At 45.7% G+C, this 23,180-nt stretch overlaps 1 protein-coding gene across 1 annotated transcript in view; it reads left to right on the top strand.

The window, feature by feature from the left end:
- EGFR (epidermal growth factor receptor) overlaps positions 1-23,180 on the top strand; it is a 197,785-nt gene that overhangs the window by 112,578 nt on the left and 62,027 nt on the right. Inside the window, exons 2-3 of the mRNA XM_060108784.1 lie at positions 20,179-20,330; positions 21,197-21,380. Coding sequence (XP_059964767.1) covers positions 20,179-20,330; positions 21,197-21,380 — 336 coding nt within the window. The remainder of the gene's footprint in view (positions 1-20,178; positions 20,331-21,196; positions 21,381-23,180) is intronic.

Raw genomic sequence — 23,180 nt, 5'->3', positions numbered from 1 at the left:
CCTCGTCCTCCCTGCCCTCTGGCAGCGCGCACGGTGATGGCGGCCCCTGCCTGCCAGCCAGCCACATGCCATCCCCGCACTGCCAGCGCTTTGTGTGCTCCTTGCTTCTAATCAGTGCCCGGCTCACTTCTGGAGCTGCTGTTCCGGGCTGTCATTCGCTCAGCGGATGGACCTGTGTCTCCCTGCTTCTTCCCACCCGCTCCGAGTCTTCTCATGTTCCGTTCCTTTGTTCTGTCTCCCCCGTGTTCCTCTGCACAACGAAAAGCTACTCTTCACGATACACGCAAGCATCAGATCCTTTAGGAAGCTTTTGTTTTAAAGGTGCCCTCTATCCTCGCTTGGCCGAGAATTAGCAGCCTGAGCAGTTGCCGTAACTTCTTTCCAGCGTGTCGCGTCCTGTCTCTGCCAAGGACGGAGTTCCTTCAGGGCAGGGGCCGGTGCACAAGTGCCTTGTGTTCAGTATATGGTGACAGATAGATGAATTGATTGGTTAATTAGTTAATAGTTTACAGTAGCACGACTTCGATGCAAAGATCACATTAACATAATCCACATGCTCGGTTGTTTTAGAGTGATGGCCTGTGATCAGGAAAAAAGTCACAAGACTAGGTCATGAATTCTTTTTTAATTCCTCTACTGGCTTCTATAGAAGATATTGAAAATGACCCACCTGGTTCCTCCAGTTTTACCAGGCTGTGTCTTAAATTTCTTGTATGGAAAAAATGTGATGTGCGGCTACAGACCCTTCTTGGTGTGACCTAGTAAGTTTCAGGTGAATTTGTGGAATGATGGTGATGCTGTGGTAAAAGGTATTTTTTGCACACAAATATCTATTCAAGCAATTAAGAAATTAACATTCAAAATGCACTTATAGTAATCAGCATAATCATTCCTTTGATAAACAAACATGAAGAAAACTTAACTAAAAATACTGCATATTTCTGCTCAAGATTATATGCCCAGAAAGGATATATTCTTCTTAAGGTTTTTGGTCTTTACTTTCTGTTTAGAATAGAGTCTGTGGGAAAATGCATTTCTTCATACTTGAAGTGTACCTCCATGTAAAGTGTTTTCAGAGGTTACTTATGTAACAGATGACTGCTGGCAGCATCCTGAAGAGTTTCATCCCATCTTTATCATGTGTTTCATTTCATGAGGCTTTGTAAGAGGAGCTTTAGAGCTGCAGTGTCTCACTGGTATAAATGTCAGTGTCAGTTTAAGTCTAAGATGCAGTTTCTGAGAAGGAAGGCCTATAGGATAAGACAGAGAGGCATCAAAATATGGGGGAAATGTAATGAAAGACTAGAGCAACTGAACTTTCCCAGCTCAAACACAGAATTAAAGCTCTGGGTGTGTGTGTTTGTGTGCGTGTGTGTGTGTGTGTGTTTCTAAAGCCTAATTAGAGAGAGTGCATAAAGGAATAGGGACATGAACAGGAAAGCTATAGCTTCAGTTACAGGAAAACCCTTTGCTCTAGATCAGTCATGGTTTTAATATGTTCAGACTTGTCAATATTTTCCCCCTGTACTATTGGCACAAAATGTCCCTGTGACATTCCATACCACTTCAATCAAATCTAAAAGCTTTGTTTCAGCATGTTTTATTGAAATCAGTATCTTTCAGATCTCTACCAGGTTTTTGTATAGGCACATGTAGGCCTTAAATTGGCTCAGTTATTCACGATGGAGGCTGAACCCCACACAAAGTGTGGACCTGGGCTCTGGAGACTTGTTTGACATTGTTGGTGTTTACAGAATCTCAAAATTGCGAATTTAAACTCTACAGTTACGATGTTGTCCAGGATATCCTTTGGTTGTGGCCTCCAGTTAGAAAGCTATAGGGGGTCCTATGTGAAGACCATGGATCTGGGGACTTTCTTGAAGTCTGCATTGTCATGATATGCAGGTTTGGACTCGGCGTAACTAACTCAAAGGATGGACCCTTGTGGGCAGTGCACTTGGCTGGCGGTCAGGAGCCATCACCACCTGCTTGTCCCTAGGATGCACCACTGTCATCTGCAGCCCGAGCAGGGAGACTAGGCTCCATGCAAGGCGGGCAGCCCCTCTCGCCTGGTCTGGACTGAACTCAAGGTCTTTCCCTATTAACTAGGCCTTTCGTTTTTCCTTGCTGCCATGACGAGCTCAAAACAATCCAGATATTTACTTGGAAAGGCCTCTTCTGTGCTTCTATAACGAGCTCTCCCCAGTTCTGTGGATTCAGACTCTTTAACACCTGTCGGGGTTGCCCGTGACCCTGCCACCATGCTAGTGCCGGGCTTGGAAAGCTCAGTGCAGGGGCATCTCCTAGAGACCTTGCTAAGATGCACATTCTGATTCTGTGAGTCTGCGATGGGCCCAGGACTCTTCATTTCTAACAGGCTCTCCCAGGCGAGGCCAACGTTGCCAGTCTGCAGACCCCACTCTGTGTCTTGAGGCTCTAGACTGTTCTGCAGCTGCCTAACTGGTCTCCCCACACTGCTCTGGAGACCTTCTGGGCCCTTCTCCATGGGGAAGTAAGGCCTTTTGTTTAAGTTAGAAGAGGGAGATTATTTAATTTTACGAAGGTATGACATGGCATAGAGAAAAATAATTCTTGTGCACCATAGAAACCGCATGCTTGTGTAGCACAGGAACTCTACTTAATGCTCTGTGGTGACCTAAATGGGAAGGAAATCCACAAGAGGGGATCTATGTATACATGTTGCTGACTCACTTCGCTGTACAGCAGAAACTAACACGACATTGTAAAGCAACTATACCCCAATTAAAAAAAAAAAAGGATATGGTAGTCTTTAAAAAAAAAATAATGGCTTCCCTCTTTACAGGAAAAAATTGCAGTGTTTGAAAATTACAAGCTATTGATATCCCACCTAGAGGTGAAGAGTCCCCTGTCACCAGAGCACTGCCAGAAGCCAGGCTCATTACCACCAGCACTGGGCTCCAGCCTCAGGCTTTGGCTCTTCCGACAGCTGACACATTCTAAGGTTGACAGTTTCTGCCAGACTTCTGCCTTACAGCTTGTGCTTCTGAAAATGTAATGTAATTAAACTTCTTGTTTTGGGAAAAGTGGAAACTCACATGTTGTAAGAACTGGCACCGAGAAGCCCAGTGCAACCTTTTATGTAGTTTCCCCAGTGGAGCATCTTGCAACATCAGGATGTTGGCACAGAACATCCCCTCCCACAGGACCTCGTATGGACACGCCCTCTTTGGGGCACCATCTAGGTCCTGCTCCAAAAAGCAGCAGGTTTTTCTTTTTTTTTAAACATCTTTATTGGAGTATAATTGCTTTACATTGTTGTGTTAGTTGCTGCTATATAACAACGTGAATTAGCTCTACATTTACGTACATCCCCGTATCCCCTCCCTCTTGCGTCTCCCTCCCACCCTCCCCATCCCACCCCTCTAGGTGGTCACAAAGCACTGAGCTGATCTCCCACAGCAGGTATTTTTTAAACACAAATCTGAGCATGTTCCTCCTTGTTTGAAACCTGTCGGTGGCTTCTCATGCCTTTAAAATGGAATGGAAAGTCCTCAGCAGCAAGCCCTTCGGCGGCCCCCCTGCCTCCCCTTTCGCTGCTCTCTGGGCTGCATGTCTGCTAGACTCATGTCCTGCCAGGGAGCCTTCCCCAATCGCAGCTCCTCATGCAAGAAAGCCCCCCGAGCCCTTCCCCACACTTGGCCAAGCTCCTCTTGTCCTTAAGAGCTCAGCTGAATGGCCGTAGCTCAGGGAATCCTGCCAGGGCCGCTCTGACTGCATCAGGGTCGACTCTCGACACCCTCCCCCAGCCACGCTGCAGCACCGAACTGATCCATGATTTGGTGGCTGGCTGTCTCCCCACTGGAGTGCAGGCTTCACGAGGCAGGAACAGTGTCAGGCCTATCTCAGCCGTGTACCCGGACCTCACGTGTGCCTGACACACACTGACGCTACAGTGACAGTGCTGATGACAGTGACAACAGCGATGGCCTCCGTGAGCAGACACGGTCTTGCAGATGTTAACAATTTTGTCCTCACACCGACCCCAAGAGGGTGGCACTTTTACCCCCATTTTACAGAGGCTGAGCCAGAAGTCATTTGCCTGGGGTGACCCCACCAGTCTCCTCACAGCTGGCTCAGAGGCAGGCATCGGAGCTGGAATCCTTGCGCTCAGACAGGAGCATCCACCACGGGCAGCCTCTGCGCTGGTCCCTACACACGGCGGTCAGGTGTCCAGTGGGCATCTGCCATACAAACGCTGAAGGGAAGCGGTCCCCGCGCTGCCCTCGCTAAAGCGGGGTGCAGTCACAAGGGGCTTTCACCCTAGTGGGCTAGATTCTCCGTAGTTTCCTTGTTAGGTTGATTTTCTTTAGGAGCTTAAGTATTAGGTAGATATGAATTAGAAAGTTGAGATTATTTGCAAGTATGAAGTATAAAGCATTTTGTAAACGTAATTCTATTTGTAAGTGGATGAGGGTATAATGAATATAACATTCATTATATGAAAAGTATTGTGGGATTTGGGGCATAAAATTGATTTAGGAATTGTCCTATGAAACAGCCACAAACATCCAGTAATACCCAAACACGCCCTTTTAACTTCAAATCAACACTAAATAAGAAGTGACTAGACTTAAGGTGGGGGGGAGTGCATGTGTATTTCTAGTGGTGAAAACCATTCCCCAGTGAAAATTAAATTATTATCTAGTTAATAAGAGTTTCCCTGTCCCTTAGCACATTAATACTTGCTCCCAATTGCTATTTAATATTTTTGGTTTTGTATGTCTTTTGCAAATTGAGCTAGCGTTTGGCTAGGTTCTGCTACCCCAACTTTTGGACTGTTTCCCACATAAAAATTACAATTCCAGATAATCATGCCACAAAGATCTGGGTCTCATTAGGAGGGAGGGATGCTGGGAGGTGGCCCAGTCTGGCCTCCCCCAAACCAAAGAGCCATGGCTTTCTCTCATCGTCCTACAAACGATTCAAATTTTTCAGTAATTCTAAAACCTGATGTGCTTTTTCCATGCAAGGAAGTGTTACGGCATTTTCCAAAGGGGGAGGATCTATATCCCTGCTCCTTTACCCTCTCATTCCCACCCCCTCACCAACACCCACACAACATCTGTAGTTCTTAAACTAAAAGCACAAATTATTGTAAAAGTTAGTTGAGCTTACAAAGAAATGTTTGTGTAGGAAACTTTCTCGGCTTCAAGGAGAAAAGTCTGGTTTGCATGGCCATCCCACAGGGTAGAAATTGGTTCACTGGAGGCATTCCTACAGCCCCACTGGGTAACCCCTTCTGCTGCCACCAGCCCCTTTCTGCAGATTTGACAATGTGCCAGAATAAACAGCTTAATGATGAGTCCTCAAAACATAAAGCACACACTTACAGTTTTTCACTTCTCTGGTTACTGGCCTCAATAACCAGATAGCTTAAAAAGCAAAAAATAAACAAACCAAAAAAGTACTTTAGGTTACAGATTACCAACTTACTGAAATATGTCCATTGCACCTAGGCCCCCCCAGCCATTTAAAAGACCTTGGACACCATCCTCACACAGCACTGGCCTTGCAGGGACCTGCAGGGCCCCAGGTTGCCAGGAATGACTTGATCCCTGTCAGCATGTTCTGTCGGATTGAATGGGACAGCCCAAGAATCCGGGGCTGGCACGAGAACAAATAAAAAGTTTTCCCATCTCCTGGAGTGAATCGTTGAGCCTGAATTTCGTACTTAGACATATAGTGCGGGTCAGCAGCTTTCACTTGCGGTGGTTTTCCAGACCCAGGTACTTGGCTCCAGCCCCATCACCCCACTGTTCTCCCTTAACTACCAGGAGTGACTTAGAGTCACAAGCAAATAGGTGGAGGCCGTCTTGGTGAAGCCTTGTAACTTCACTTACAGTACCTGCATTTTGAAAGACACTAACAATGGTCAAAACAGCATATGTAGCTTCTGGAGATTAGTCTCCGATTTTCCCCAAGGGGAAAAAATTCAAATAGTCCCCCACTAAGAGATAAGGAAACCCCACTCCAGGATTCTTTGGCCTAGAATTATTTTCATGGTGGAGCAGTTTCACCTTGGTCACTGAGCTTAAATGAAGGCTATTTTAGAAAGCTGAGCAAGGAAGAGAATTACAAAATGTCTTCTGTGAGCAAGAGAAAAGCAGAAGAGAGAAGTTGAAGGTAGGAATTTTTTCAAAAGAAGATATGAAGTATGTTTGGTGCATCCCCTGTGTGAGTTATTTTTATGTATTCCCTTGGGTAATAATTAATAATGCAGCAAGGATGGCAATGATAAGTTTTCTTGTCTGTTATTCTAACAGACCATGTTTTTGGAAGACATCACTCTGGTTCAATCCCAGATACATTCAGTCAGAAAGTGGGCTTTCAACAACAGAATTCTGTACCTGCAGTCGGTAGCAAATCCAATTCCATTAGGCCAGGAGGATGTAATAGAAACGAAAACCTAAGAGAGACCCGAGCAAGGAAAAATACTTCCTCATCCAAGCCTGAGAGGAATTTACGGTCAGCCCTACTATTAATAGATGCAGTGGAGATTCCATGTTCATTGCTCAACTGCCATTTTAGTTATTAAACTTAAAGGAGTGAAGCAAGTGTGCTGAAAACTCATATATGATGCTAGTACAGATATTTTAGTAATTTAGCAATATTTATTCATCCCTTATTGCTTGCTGCATTTCTCAGCGTAATAAGCTAAAGAGAAGCCAAAGGAAACAGCCTGTTTGCTGTCGTTCTCGGGTGACATATTGTTCTTTAAAGAGACAGGATGTGCTGTGAAACAACAGAACTGCTTTCACCACCCAAGTATGAGCAAGTGCACATCCACTAGAGGCAGCCGGGGCTGAGGAACCAGGACAGGAGGAGGAGCTGATGGGGAAGCCTCTCTGGAGGGTGTAGCTGTGAAGGGAGACCACACACATGGAATTCCCAAGAGCACTTGGGAGGTGGAGTCAGGGTGGGGAAAGCGCTGCGGTGAGAACAGCAGTGAGAGGCTACTGTTGTCTTCAGTATCTGCAGGGCCAGTTGCATCTGTGCTAAGTCAGAGGAAATTATCATGGGTCTAGCTTCAGATCAGTGTCAGGAATAATTCTGGGATAGAGTTGTAAGTCAGGGGTGGGCTGCTACGCAAACTCTTAGCAAGATTAAAACTCTTAGTCACTCGGAAGGGCCAGCAGGACTTGATAACCATTTGTCGTGAATATGGAAAGCCAGGATTTCTGGATAGGGAGTTGGATGGCCAGTTCTTTTTTTTTTTTTTTTTTTAACATCTTTATTGGAGTCTAGTTGCTTTACAACGGTACGTTAGTTTCTGCTGTACAACAAAGTGAATCAGGGCTTCCCTGGTGGCGCAGTGGTTAAGAATCCACCTGCCAATGCAGGGGACACGGGTTCGAGCCCTAGTCCGGGAAGATCCCACATGCCGCGGAGCAACGAAGCCCGTGCACCAGAACTACCGAGCCTGCGCTCTAGAGCCCGCGAGGCACAACTACTGAAGCCTGCACGCCTAGAGCCCGTGCTCCGCAACAAGAAAAGCCACCGCGATGAGAAGCCCGCGCACCGCAACGAAGAGTAGCCCCCGCTCACCACAACTAGAGAGAGCCCGTGCGCAGCAACAAAGACCCAACTCAGCCAAAAATAAATAAATTAATAAAAAACAAAACAAAACAAAGTGAATCAGCTCTACATATACATATATCCCCATATCCCCTCCCTCTTGCTGATGTCCAGTTCTAAGAGTAGACGACGTAGCTTCGCACAGAACCGTAACCTCACCGCCCCAAACACATAAATGACAGCTTCCAGCCCCGCACTTCCTTATAAGTTCTTACGTATATCTTCAATTCCTCTATTTAGCTGCAGATAAAATAGGAAGAGCTTAACCTTAAGAAAACCCTTCTGGAGTTTGGCCTTGGAGCAAAATGACTCACTTTAACCAGGTTTATCTTCTAGAAAGTACAGAATAAAGGGAATTCTAATCCCGTGCTTCCCCACCTTCTGTCAGGCCTTCCTCTAAAACAGAGATTGGCAAAGTACAGCCCAGGGGCCAAATCCAGCTGCTGCCTGTTTTGCAAATAAAGTTTTATTGGTGCACGGTGGGGCCTGGCTGACATTGCTTGTTGTCTGTGGCTGTCTTTGGGCCACAGCAGGGTTGAGTGTTGGGACAGAGGCCCTGTCATCTGCAAACCCAGAAATATTTACTCTGGCTGTTTTCAGAAAAAGTTTGCCAGCCCCTGCTCTGGACCAGCATACAGGATGCTTCAGACTGTATTTTCTGGACCCAGAGCTGCAGGGTGCGAGGCAACTCTGGTTGGCATCACTCGTTCATGCATTTTTCCAGGCACGTGACCCATCTAATAGCAGATGCTTCTGTAGGAAAACTATTACCTTGAATTGCTAGCTCCTCGTGGAGAGATTATATGTTCTAGAAACAGTAGTATCTGAGCAAAATCAAGATTCTTCTGTGGCAGAAAGTTGGCTCAGGCTTCTTCTGAGTTGGCGTAGAAGTTTTTAGTGATTTCTGAGTCAGTATTTCCTAGTCACCGAGCCCAGGAATTGGGGTGGGCTTTGGGTCACACTGCCAACCAAGGAAAGAGAGGCTGCAGACCTCCCCCACGGGGACCATTTTAAAATGAAACTTAAAAGGAATATTTAAATTAAGTAGGAGTAAGTGAAAAAATTGTTCATTTTAAAACAAGCGTTAATTAAAAACACGTGCATACACACAGCACACAAATCCAACTGCACTTACAAAACCACCACAAAGGGTCAGGCGAGGCTTTCTTCTAAATGAAAAATAACAACAGTAGAGAATGTTCTGAGCAGAAAGCTGGAGCTCTCCTCAGGGAATTCTTCTAAAAGGCGCACAGTAGGTGTGGCCTCCTCAGCCTTAAGTGCCCGGCACAGACCCCTTGGTCAGATACAGGCCCAGATGCCCCCGCTTTCAAGCCCTGGGCTCGTCCCTGTGGCCGATTAGCTGTGGTCAGTGTCCACTGCTCCTTCCCTCAGTACAGGAGCCACGGCTGCTCACCAAGCCACAGACAGCCATGTGAGCAGAAGGCGGAGGGGTCAGCCTCTGGGAGTGCTTGGAAGGAAGGAAACAATTCATTGGACTGGACCCCGTCCAGATTTAACTCAGATTCAAGTCTTAGTAATATTTACTGAGTCTACCATGTGTCACTGAATTCTCCCAAGAGTCCCTATTTTATAGGTGAAGAAAAGGAGCCTCAGTGTGATGGAGAAGTGACCTCCGTAGTGGTGGGACCAGAGTTCTCATCCAGTCCTTGTGGCTCCAAGGCCATTGGTCATTGACAAGTCATTGTAAAAGTCGGATGCTATCGTTCTGTAGTCAGAATGGGGGGGGGGGGGCGGTTAACTTGCCCCTTTTCTGACTTTTCAAATCCTTTATGACCTGAGTATGAAGCACTGGTTCAAATAGTTATGCTGAGGACTTGACATGTTTCAGTAACTTCAAAAAAAAGCAAGCGGCAGACTCTGCTCGTGGGTGAAATCAAGCCCATCACCTTTTTAGGGAGATTACTTTTCTCCTTTCACTGCTTCTGATTTGTTCCCAGCAGCAAAAAGGATACGACGACTTCCCCGCAGAGAGCAATTCCAGCCTGAAGCAGCACAGTGCAAGTTCAGACTCGAGAAGTGGCTTAGAAATCTCAGCCGTGTTAGCTTTGTCCCCTCCACACTCACCCCCCCCCAATCCACCCTTTCCCAAGCAGCACCCCCGTAGACCGGCCTCCTTCTGCACCTTTGCTTCCTTTCCCTGATCCTCGTTCCTGTAGATCCCCCCGCAGGAGGGTCAGAGGTCCTCTGTGACCTCCTGCGTATCATCTCCTCTGGGCTTCCCTGCGGTTCTGCAAAGGCCGCCTTTGGAAGTCTTCACACAGCAAAGGCCGGGCGGATCCCAAACACCACGGGGCAGCTGAGGAACTATACGTAGCCTTACCGTGGCCCGTGCTGCCCAGGGAGCACCGGGGGGTGGGGGATGCTGGGAGCATCTTGGTTTTCAGAAGAAAACACTGTTGTCATGGCCTCTCCCGGTGTCTTAGTGATTACGCCCTCCTTTGGATTTTCGTTGTTGTCATTTGCTTTGGGTTTTTGTTTTTTTTGTTTTTTGTTTTGGTGGGAGGTAGTGGCTATTTGTGTGTTTGGGTTTTTTTCTAATGCTCATGAGTAAACCAGCTTAAATGTGTGTATGTTTAGAGAGATGACTTTGAAACACAATTGTGCACTAGAGACTGATTTCTTTAAAACATGAGTAATAATAGATGAAAAAATTTAAAAGGACATTCAAACCATCTTGGGATGGAGGGTAGGCATGCACAGCCGCATAGAGCCCAAACACAGTGCTTCTGCAGAGAAGTACTTGCCAGAAAGGTCCTTACCCCCCATTCTGGATTGGAAATCTTTTATTTCCTTGCAAATTACAAATCTTTTCCAGAATTTCCTTCAATAAGAAGAATGCACGGAGAAGTGATTCTTAGAGGTAACTGTAAAGAACCCAGGAAGGATCACTTGTATCCCCAGGTGGCCCAGAGGAGGGGAATGCAGGTGGGGGAAGGAGAAATGGAAGAAACCTTATTTTCTTCGTGTAGCAAATTGTGTGACTGGGTACAGTGAAGTACCAAGCCCAACACCTGGCACGTGTAGGCAGCCTGCTCTTTACTGGGAACGTGGGGTAGCGTGGCTTCATTTGCTTGACGGTGAGGAACGCGAGGACCGTTCCCAGGTAGCTCGCGGTCGGCGACTTCTCCCCTTGTCGACCTGGGTTCCTTTAGCGGCTCTGCACCGCTTGGCTGTGGGATGTCCTGTGATTATTTCATATGTAAAGTCATCTCCCCAAAGGACTAACGCATTGCTTCAGGGCAGTGAGCACTTCGGATTCCTTCCTGGCAACTGTTGTAGAACCATTTTATTAAATATGAAATATGTTTTAGTTGAAGAAGAACAAACAGCCCTCGTGGCCCTGGTGCAGACCACAGAGCAGGAGGGAACCAACCCTCACTCGGTGGCCAGCGACACCCAAGGCGATGGCTCCCCAGGCCAGGGCGCTCCTAGGCCGGGCTGGGATGAGTTCCAGAGGGACAGCTCCCACCGTGGGGCGTGTTACCCAGCCTTTGTCATTAGAGGGAGTCATGCAGGCCTGAGCAGAATGGAAAGCAGAAGGGATGTGAGTTGGGCGGGGACGTGTCGGCCTTGCCCCACTGTACCTCCGCGCCATCTTGCTGGGAATGACACCGATTGTGAGCTCGCCACAACCTTTCTGCTGCCTTCTGCTCACCGGGTCTCTGCTGAAGAGGGTCAGGCCAAGTCAGAGGTGAAAGGTGGTGAGGGACAGCGGGCAGTCTTAAGTCAGACTCTGAACCGTCAAGTCACGTTTTGACCCTGGTTTCAAGCAGTGGTCTTTGACACCAGCCCCGTCTGGGATTTTACATTTCCCACTTCCTTAACCAGCCCTCCTCTGGGCTTTCCTCTGTGCTAACCATCCGTGTCCCCTTTTCCACCCCGCCCCGCCCCCTGTCCTGCCCTGTTCTTTCAAGTCTCCTAGCTTTCGGATGGGCAGACCGTCCCATTCCAGTGGGTGCTTCGGCGGTGAGAGAGGGTAACTAGCCCTTCCTCATCCAGGTGACAGGCAGGTCTCGCGGTCGCCTTCTTTTTTTTTTTTTTTTTTGCGGTACGCGGGCCTCTCACTGCTGTGGCCTCCCCCGTTGCGGAGCACAGGCTCCGGACGCGCAAGCTCAGCGGCCATGGCTCACGGGTCCAGCCGCTCCGCGGCATGTGGGATCTTCCCGGACCAGGGCATGAACCCGTGTCCACTGCATCGGCAGGCAGACTCTCAACCACTGCGCCACCAGGGAAGCCCCGCGGTCGCCTTCTTGAGGAAGAGCTTTGCAAACTGTCATTGCAACTGTGCAGTGGCAAGTACTAATCTTATGGTGGACTCTGTGCCGCCCCACACCAGTCGGGCTGAAGTCATCACCTGGGAACGCAACGGGGCTCTGAAGAAATAGGTCAGAAGCACCCAAATCGCTGTGCGGGCAAAGCGTCCAAGCAGCGGTTTGGCCAGCGGACCTTTGGAGGGGAAGTGGCATTGCTCACTTCAGAAGTATGCCTGTGTGCAGAGAGAGAGCCCTGAGCATGAGTAAGCAATAGTCCCCAGCTAGGAGATTAGAAAAACAGAACCCGGGTCGGGAGGAGGCGCTTACTACAATATATCTAGAAAGGAACAGCCAGACACACTAAATTCAGTCTTGTTATGTTTTCACATAGAGAGATTTTAAACCAAATCCAGCCTTCTGTCCTTTCCTCAGGGCACCCTGCTCAGCATTCAACATTCAGTCAAGGAACACTCCAGTCCCATAGAGGTCTAGTTCTATGTTACCTGATATAGATTCTGATGTATAATCTGATATGTATCATTCATCCATCCATGAATTTTCATTCAGTACATGTCCATGTATTTAAAATACAGATGACCAGAGACAGAACGTGTTGCCAAGTACTCAAAAGAGATTTATTGGACTGAATGAATAAAAGATCAGTATGGCTTTCTGAAATCTTCTCCGGTCCAACTCCATTCTGATAGTCCAAAATAGGTAAAATTCATTTCTGATCTACCCGCCATTCAACTACCTATAAAAATTGAATTGATGGCCAGCCCTGTGATTCAAGATTTTTCATTTCCATTGTCAGGACCATTCTCTGGACAGCATCCTATAAAAATGAAAAGTGATATCTTTTTTTTTTTTTTGCGGTATGCAGGCCTCTCACTGTTGTGGCCTCCCCCGTTGCGGAGCACAGGCTCCGGACGCGCAGGCTCAGCGGCCATGGCTCACGGGCCCAGCCGCTCCGCGGCATATGGGATCCTCCCAGACCGGGGCACGAACCCGTATCCCCTGCATCGGCAGGCGGACTCTCAACCACTTGCGCCACCAGGGAGGCCCTGAAAAGTGATATCTTTAATTTCAGAATTTCAAAGCATCCCAAATTTCAACACAACTCATCAAATTCTGTTGAGTGGGGCTTCCCTGGTGGCGCAGTGGTTGAGAGTCCGCCTGCCGATGCAGGGGACACGGGTTCATGCCCTGGTCCGGGAAGATCCCACATGCCGCGGAGCGGCTGGGCCCGTGAGCCATGGCCGCTGAGCCTGCGCGTCCGGAGCCTGTGCTCCACAGCGGGAGAGGCCACAACAGTGAGAGGCCCGTGTACCGCAAAAAAAAAAAAAAAAAAAAAAAAAAATTCTGTTGACTGTATTTAAAAAAGAAATCCTGGTGGGGGGTAAGCAGGGGGATAGTTTGCTGGTATCCTTGAAGACACATAGGCAGAAATAGACTGCAGTGATTTGGCTACTGGGAATACTGCTATGGTCTAGCCTTAGTGTCAGACACGATTTGTATTTAGAGAGATTTGTGATTTATGAAGCACATTCATGTCCACGGTCTCATGACTTCCCACAACTACCCTGTCAAATGCATCACGCTGGTCTGATTTTAACCAGTGGGAACACCGAGACCCAGAGAGTTGCGATAACTGGCTGGCGATCATCCCATAATGATACATCACAGTCTTCACACTGATGGGGCGGATGTTTGATGCTGTCACTGGAAACCTTCCACAGCCCCTCCCAGAACTGGCCTTCCCGGGATCCATAAACATCAGTTAACTCCCAAGAAAGCGGATACAATATGCACAGGTGTCCTAACTCAGAGTATTTTTTAAAAGTCATAAACTGGGCTTGGGCTTATTTTAATGGCTAGGAGGAGAATCATGAGGAAGGAAATCAACCAGTTTTGGTATTCTGTGCCCCAACTCAAAAATAAAATAAGTGTAATTTTAGAGTCTTCTGCTTGTTAACTTAATTAGAGCTACCTGAGTTTGCAAATGTGTTGGACATGCCGAGGCTTGGCATGTTTAGTCCAGTAGGCATATTATAACGCACATGGCAAATTATCAAGTATTTAAGAGGACTTTTTGAGTATTACTTGTGCATATTACAAGTTGCAATGTAGATTGAAATTCAGTTTGACAACAATCTTTGGATGCCTACAAACTGAGAACTATGTATTAGTTATGAAATCAAATATGATAAAATAGGGAACTACTAATAAAATATAAAGTTTTGGAAAATAAAGAAAAATCTTTTTCAAAATTAAAATGAGACTTTCCCCCTTCCACAAAACCTTTGATTAAACACACAGTGAAAATTTAAATACTATTTTGTATTTACTCTTATTATTTTCCCAATTATTTCATTATAACTGAACTGTAGATCTAGTTTCCTACAAACTGTTGTGTGGATTAAATAAGTTTCACAGGCTAGTCGGGTGCCGTAATCACAATTTATAACATTTTTCTATGGAATAAACTTACTCTCTGCTCCCCGAAATGGAAAATTGTATTGATAGATCAGGAAGAAAATGGAACTTGGGAACTCTTCAATTCTGTCATCATCTGAGGAGAAACCATGTGTGTGCAATGCATGGCGTTTCCCAGGGGCTGCCATATGCAGCTGTTCTGAAGAACACGGACATGCACAAGCTGCAGCTTACTCGCCTTTATAACACTTTCTATATATAGTACTTCATTCAGTTATTTCTAATTTTTAAACCACTTTCATAAAGCCGTTTAACATGCAAAACTTTGAAAATCATTTCTCCATTTTTATGAAGTGTATTTTATTAAAAATGTCCTTCTTTTGGCCTTGTTCAACACAGATTTTTGTAAATTATCTCCTCGATAATGTTTTATTATAAAGAAATATATGGTCACTATAGAAAATTTGAAAAATGGAGAAACTGTAAGGAGGAAATAAGAAAAACCCAGAATCCCACTATTCATGAAAGACTGTTGTTAACAGCGTTAGGTGTATTTTCCTCCTGTCATATTTCTGTGCATTTTTGAATAGTTGAAATGTATATACATGTACATTTTGAAATTGCCACCATAATACAGTTTCAGTAAGGCAAAAGAAATGATAAATCCTGATACGATGAAACCTCTAGCAAATTCTGAGTATCTTTTCCTTATTTATTTTTAAATTCATTATGTAAATATCTTATTTGAGATTTCCTTAAACCTTCTCAGGATGAAAGTGGGCAAAATCTTCCTCTGGCTTTTAAAGCTTAATCAAATATGTTATCTAGCCTAGAAAGATTTTACGATAACCCTCCAGAAAGTTGTGAGGACTGGCACTCTTCTGAGACATCCTGCGCCCTCCTCCACCACCAGCAGACACACGGAAACAGGACAGGCAGAGGGACCCGTGTCAAGTCATCCAAGGCTTTGGTCACATGGCCACCATTGACCCATTGCTTCCACGTCTAAAATGTAAATGCAACATGTGTATTCACATCCCAGCAGTCAGTCCAGTGAGATATATCTGTACATATTCCACCTCTCCCCATTCTGTGTGTATATTTGCATAAACAAATAATAATTTTAAGTAGCGATAAATGCTAAGAAGAAAAGAAATCAGGAAAATGTGATAGAATGCAATGGTGGGGCCTTAAGCTACTCTGGTTCCAGACAGGTTTTTCTGAAGGGATGTCATGTCCACTGAGTTGGAATCTCAGTGATAAAAAGGGAGACAAAGATGCAAAGAGCTGGGGAGAAAGGGAAGAGCATTCCAAGCAGATGGAACAGCCCTGAAGGGAGCAGGAACCTGGCGCCCAGGAGAAACGGGGGTGGGGGTGTGTGTCGGGGGAGAACATACGTGGCTGGGCCAGTGGACGGGGGAGGGAGCCTGAGAGGAGGTGGGGAGGCCGCGGGCAGGGGTCCATCCCCTGTTCTGATGATACTGGGAAACCTGGATCGTTCAAACCAAGAGCAGTGCAATGTGATTTCTGCTTCAAAATGAGGTGCTCTGTGGAAAATGGGGCAACAATAAAAACAGACAACTTCGGAGAAGGGGATAGATTGGCAAGAACCCAGTGACTTTGGTTGCCGTTGAAGTGTAGAGAAAACAAATTAAAACAATTATGAGTTTACTTAGGCAATTCCACAAGCGTCTAAGTGGATTTGGAGAAATCTGGAGAAACCTGTTTTCATGCTGTGTCTTAATCAGCCATACACATTTGCCCAGGCTTGTGGGCAAAGAGAAGGGCCCACTCCCACAATGACACAGGAAAGCCACAGCCTCTCCCCCTCACATCAGGGGTATCCCAAGACTTAAAGGAGGCAGATCGTTATATTTTCAGTTAAGATAATTGGGGGGGTTCTTGAGAAAAAGAACAGCCTGACTCTGGATCAGCCCTCAGTGTCCAAGTGTAATACGCAGATAACTTCCCACAAGACTCCCTGGAAGCCATGTGAAGCCCAGCACCAGGATGAATCTCAGAAACGCCTGCTGTGCAGGAGACCTGACACCAAAGGACGGTGCTGCGTGATTCCAGGAGAACGAGGTCCCCAAACAGGCAGAACTATTCTAAGTGAAAACAAATTGCGGTGTGTGGTGTCTGGGGCAGGGATTGTCGGGGCGGGGCCGTGAGGGAGCTCCTAGGGTGACCATGATGTTCCAGGGGTAACAGGTTACACGGGTGCATGCATTTGTTGAAACTCATCGATGCTACACTTAAGACTGATTATCTCACTGTTTGTGATATTACCTCGACAACAGCTGTCCACTCATCTTGAACTGTAACCAGTGGCATGTCAGGGTGAAGGGTACCGACATCTGTACCTTACTTTAAAATGCATCAAAAAAAATAAGATGGATAGATACGTGATAAAGTAAACGTAGTAAAATGCTACTTTAAGGATGTTCACAGTACAATTCTTTTAGCTCTTCTGTCCATTTATGAATCGTCGTAATAAACTGTGAAGGTGAAAAGCTAAGTGCTTTGCGGGCCCTGCTGCTCTTGGTTCAGTAGGATTTGTCTTCACATTTGCAGGAGGGAGAGCAAATCCCTAGTATACTGTACGGAGCTTCACAAACACTTTTAATTGTCTGGTTTTCAGCTTCATAACCCTAAGGTAATATTAAATTTCTATTTGAATAAATTGCTTAAATATGCCTAAATGCATATTTTCATGAAATTCTTAAAGTACAATGTATTTCCTTTTCTTTCTTCTTATGATTGGATAAATATTCTTCAGACAGAGAATAAAGTAACTCTGTTTAATGCCCAGTATTTGAGCAAGCCAATCGGCAGATCCAAACATGCCCAGTTCAGACAGCACCTTAGGACAAGGACACGTCCACAGAGGCCCCCAATGTCTGTCCAGAGGCACCTTATGTCAAACAGCCGTCACAGTTCCCAGTAGTTAGCTGTAACAAAAGAAAGTTGAAGCTTTTGTGTTCAGTCAATCCTCAGAACCATTCTGGGAGGCCAGGATTGTTTTCACCAAGTCTGTACTTGAGGAAAGCGTGGCGTAGAGCTCGGGGAAGTCGTTCAGTGTTGCATAAGGATGAAGGGCTGACCAAGAAACTTTCTTCTGGCTGAGCTAAGGACTCTCACTCTGGCAGTTTTGTCTTAAATCTGCCTCACTAGTTAGTGATTTTTACTTTTTAATATGACTGATTCAATAGCCTCACATTTAAATGTTCTCACTGCTTTATATTACGTAACATGAGATATCTGGTATAAACGTGGAACCAAGATTATACTTTGTTCAGTCAAGAAACCTAGGCCAGGCCATTCCCATCCTCACCCTAGATTTGCTGTCTCCTTTTGGGCACATGACAGGGGAAGCCTCAGAAGAAACAGCCTTGTAAAATTTTCTTTTGATACTTTAGTAATTAACCCCAGAACAGAACTCAAGATGGACTTGCCTTAAGCTGAATCAAATAGCGTGTCAACTGCTTTTTCTCAGGGATAAACATGTTGGACAGTTGGACAATTTTTTGCCATTATTAAAAAATAAATCAACATCTTGCCTGACAGTTTAGGTCTATTTCCTCAAAATAGGTTTTCCAAAGTGGAACATCATGACACGGAATTTAAGCATATTTATTTGTTTACACAGGTTGTCCAGTTGCTTCTCAAAATGTTTTACAAATTAACCTTCATATCAACAATGTGTAATGTTGCTCTTATCTTCCAGACACAGGATCCTTTATGAATGTAAAAGTAATTCATACTAATTGTAAACAGTGAAGGGTCATGGTAGGTATTCATCAAATAAATACTCATTCAGCACTTTTTGAATGAGTGAATGACAACACAAGTACAGTCTTTTTGCAATTATTTTCTTCTATAACAGGCTAAACTGACGTGGCATGTTTTCCTTTTCTACTGATGAAAGTCACTTTTGCGTGATTTAATAATAAAAATTCTTTGGTTCAGCGAAGAGAAATTTACAAGCTAGTACCCCTGAGCCTTTAAAATGAAAGTAGCTGGGGTTGTTTTCATCCTTCTGTGTACAGAAGAGACGCTCCAATTCTAGTCAATACTGGTCACCTGGCTGGTGTGAAGGCCATGATCAATACTTGGGGCTCCCTAGACCAGAGCTGACCGGTTAGGCTGAAATTTAGAGACCATGGTCTGTCAGCTGGAAGGCAGCTTTTGTTCCAAGGTGTGCCGACGGAAAGGTCACCCTTTATCGTCAAAACCCTGTACCTCCATTGGTGGTGGCATCTTTAAGGACCTTAGAATCGGGAAGTCAGTCTGGCCCCGTCCACATGCATTGCAGCCAACTGTGTACAGCGGTTCCAACTTGAGGTTCCCATCAGAGTGGTCCACACTCCTGGGTGAAAGCAGCCAGAGATGTTGGGTCCATCCCATGTTATGGTTGGAAGAGTGATGGAATCACTGTGCCCTGGAGCCAGTGCCGGGGAGCTCTGTCTTGTGGGCCGTCACAGTTCCCGTGTGAACGTTCTCTCTACCACCAGATTTGAATGAGACCACAGAAGGGGAAAAGAGGGAAATCCCCACATAGTTAAAGAGGAAGTAAGGGTTGTTTCATATTTACTGTTGGTGTTAATGCTTTGCATTGATTGTGTGGTATCTGAACATGTGCTCGCTGCCGGGGCACTAAAATGCAAGAGCGGACGGTGACGCTCTTCAGAACACCTCTGTGGGGAGGGGACACAGGACCTATCAAAGAGAAATGAAGACTCAAGAAGAGTTCCTGAAGGAAGTCCCTGCCTATTGACTCTGGCCTTGGTGTTGTCCTCAACCACCTGGTTGCAGATTGCATCCGTGGAAGAGCCTGGCCTGGTCTGAATCTAACCTCCAAAGCCAGGGGCCATATTTCTTCACTTACGATAACTTGGGTTCAAAGTACAGTCTCTTAACAGCTCCCTGCTTCAAAAGCCCCGAACCTCTTTGTTTTCTTATGCTTGCCTGTACATGTTGTTCAAAGAGCTAGGTTTATAAACATGGCTTTATTATAATCCTCTCCTTTGCTTTTAAAGGTAGACTACCAAATGTATTTTCATAGTCTAACTTTGTCCCCTAATTTAAAGTGTTTTCCTATATTAAGTTTGATACCTGAAAACATCAGGGAGTTAACCGTGCCAAGGCCACATCCCGGCAGGGGATACAAAACCCTTGGACCTGTGCCTGGGTGGGTGGGCTCCTTGGAGTGTAGGCAAACACAAAGGCATGTTGGTTTCTTAGTAGCTGAGTGTGTTTTTTAAATATGTTTTCATGTCATCATTTTCTAAATGTTATATAATATTTGATTTTATTCTTTGGTGCATTCGTTTAGAATATTTTTCATCTCCAGCCAGTGGGTTTCAATTTATACTCTTGTCATTGATTTTAGGTTGTACAATGGTCAGAAAATATGTCTGTAAATATTCTTTGAGCACGCAATAATGTGACATGCTATTTTTTGCAAAGTAAAAAGTTCATTATATAGTTGTTAACTCATCATTATAATGCTGAGTTGCATATTATGATATGTATTTTTTGTTTACTAAAGCTCTTGTAGACTGTTTTATCTTAACGATTTTCATAGAATTCTCATCTGTCTCCCCTTGAACTTTTAATAGTTTTAAACAATTCCATGCATTATAGAGATGAACTAGTCCTTATTATGAACTGCACCTTATATAAACTTTTAAACATTTTCGTCACATTTGTCCTGAGTGGCCTTCAATCAGAATATCTGTCGTAAGTCACTGAAGTGTGCAGTTAGCTGAAGATTGCGAATAACGTTTTATTTTAGTTTTGCTCTTCTACTTGGCATTACATGTGATACCTTTTTTCGTCTCTTTTCCAGTTTGCCAGGGGACAAGTAACAAGCTCACCCAGTTGGGCACTTTTGAAGACCACTTTCTGAGCCTCCAGAGGATGTTCAATAACTGTGAGGTGGTCCTTGGGAATTTGGAAATTACCTACATGCAAAGTAGTTACAACCTTTCTTTCCTAAAGGTTAGTTCAATGAATTTGATTCTTACCCAAATATAGTAGAAGTCAATATAAGTAGATAAAGGCCTTGGCAGAATTTAACTGGCAGTGTATTTACTTTTGCTGTGGCAATTATAAGTCCTAGGGACCTACACATGCAAGTTTTATAAAAGGCCACTTTACCAGCTAGTGTCAAGTTATACCTATAAAAGAACAACAAAGAGAAACAGACTAGTCTGGCATTCTGCTATCATCGTGGACACTAATCTTTTAACCGTCACTTCAACCATGGTATCCTGACATACTGGCTTTTTTTAAAAAAAAAAAAAAGAAAAAGAAAAAAACTCCTGCTTTGTAGCATTTGCCTATTTCCTGGGTATAAATACCCCCACCATGGTTGATTTCCAGCTACCAAGAGTTTAACAACTCATTCACAAAATTCCCAAATGTTTCACAGTAGGCTCTAACGAGCCAATGGGAATCAGCCCTGAAGGCTTCTGAGTTTGGTGTAAATTTAGGATTTGATTGGTTTTCTTCTGGGTTTATTTTTTTTTATATAAGAAAACCTGAAAGACAGATAGAAAATAAATTAATAAAACATTTCCATTTTCATCTCAGTGTGTTGAACAGCAAGCAAAATGAAAGTCACAGCTTTCCTAAGTAATACACATGGTCCTTTGTTATTGTTATCAAGCTCAAGAGGTAAAAATGCAGGAATCATTGTAAATTCTGTCACCTCCCATGGTATCCAGTGGTCATCACCTACGTGCTTCGCATCTGTCAACCACTCCTGTTCAGCTAGGTGTCCTGGGCTCTCTGGACCCATTTCAGATCTTGCATTCGTGAGTTCCTCAGAAGAGAAATAATATGTTTATGTTTTATCTCCTCAGACCATCCAGGAGGTTGCTGGCTATGTACTCATTGCGCTCAACACAGTGGAGAAGATTCCTTTGGAAAAGCTGCAGATCATCAGAGGAAATGTGCTCTATGAAAACACCCATGCCTTAGCGGTCTTATCCAACTACGGTGCAAATAAAACGGGACTGAGGGAGTTGCCCATGAGAAACTTACAGGGTGAGAGGCCAGGGAATGGGGAGGCTGTAAATGCAGAGAGTGACCTCGGATGGTACTCAGCAGACTTGGTGCTTTTCTGAATTCCATTCAGAGAAGACATTTATTCATCAGACACAGATGTATTTGCATGCCAGCCATGTGCAAGATACAGCAGGTGGAAGGTGCTAAGAAGATAGTAGATGGTGGGGTGGGAAGGGAAGATTTAAGCCAAGTACCAGTTCTCCCTGGTTCGTGGAAAAGTATCCAGAGAGTTCATAAAAAGTGGTAAAGTTTCTGGAAAAAAAGAGAGTATGACCAGGTGACCGGAGCTGGAATGCTTAGGTAGTCTGCCAGTCTTACTACCTGGACCTCAGGTATAAGGGACATACATTAAAAAAATCAATTATTTGAGACATTTTCCAGATTAATGCTGTTATCCAGAAAGCCATTTTTAAGTTAAGGATAAGGAATAAAGGTATTACAGGAGAAGTTTGAGTTCTTGTGAGTAGGGCACTTTTGTGAGTTCTGTGAGAGGAAACTACAGAAGATGAAGAAAGGACGTCAAGTTGATTTTTAAAAATTGAAGGTAACAGTAATCATGCCCTCACCACGCGGCAGGTGCAGTGCCAGCCGTGTTAAATTGGTAACTTCATTTTATGCCCACAACCTTCCTTGAAAGCAAGTGTTAGCTCTGCCACTTTACAGATAAAGAAATGGTGGCAAAGTAACCCTCCTGAAGTCCCACATGAGCGAGAAGTCCCACATGAGCGAAAAGATGGCCGGGGATGGCCACCCAGCCTGTGGCCCCAGAGCCCTCGCCTTTGCATCTTCCACACAGCTCTGACGAGCCAGGGGGCCGACCCCAAATGGGGGATGAGAGCAGAGGATGCACGACAAAGTGAGGGCGCTGGGCAGGGAGGGGCCTGGTCCCAGGCCGCGGTGCTGGGATGGCTGAGTGTCCAAGCCCCATGGAGCCTGACGTCTGCTCTCCAGGTTGCCTCCTGGGCTCTGCATTCAGGAGGCGGCCTTAGGGCTTCCCATCCCCTCACCTGCTGGGCGCAGCTCTGGCGCTGGGTTGTGCTGTCCGTGCTCGGTTGTGCTCGGCCCGCCTGGATGCCCATCTTGCCTCACGCTGCCACTGTCTCGTGGCGACAGGCAGAGGTGGGTGGGAGCGGACTGTCGGGTGCCAGCCCCGGCTCCATCGCTCACCAGCCAGGCACCCGGGAGCGTGTTCTCTGTGTCTTCAAAAATGGGGATGGGGCTTCCCTGGTGGCACAGTGGTTGAGAGTCCGCCTGCCGATGCAGGGGACACGGGTTCATGCCCCGGTCCGGGAAGATCCCACATGCCGCGGAGCGGCTGGGCCCGTGAGCCATGGCCGCTGAGCCTGCACGTCCGGAGCCTGTGCTCCGCAACGGGAGAGGCCACAGCAGTGAGAGGCCCGCGTACCGCAAAAAAAAAAAAAAAAAAAAAAAAAAAAGTGGAGATGAACAATGGTGACAGACTTCCGAGGGTGGCTGAGAAGACTAAGTGAATTATTCCAGATAAAGCGCTGGGCAGCCGTTTCTTCGTTTGGTATTATTTCCGTTGTGGGTATTGGGGTAGTATCAATCCCGATTATTTCATGTTATTGAAAAATCCTCTAATGTGGGTTACTGGACGAGAATTACACACTGTTTTTGATAACCAACGCGGGTCTCTGCTGCTCGCCACACTGCCCGCGGCTTCTGTCGGGCCCTCGGCCTCCCCGCTGGCGCTCTCCCGGCCCCTGATCTGTCGTCCCGAGGGTCCCGCTGCCCTGACGTCTCTCTTCTGCGTCTCCA

The sequence above is a fragment of the Mesoplodon densirostris genome, chromosome 9 (genome assembly GCF_025265405.1).
Source record: "Mesoplodon densirostris isolate mMesDen1 chromosome 9, mMesDen1 primary haplotype, whole genome shotgun sequence".
Classification (NCBI taxonomy): domain Eukaryota; kingdom Metazoa; phylum Chordata; class Mammalia; order Artiodactyla; family Ziphiidae; genus Mesoplodon; species Mesoplodon densirostris.
Note: the sequence above shows the minus strand (reverse complement) of the source record. Positions and strands in the feature narration are given on the sequence as shown.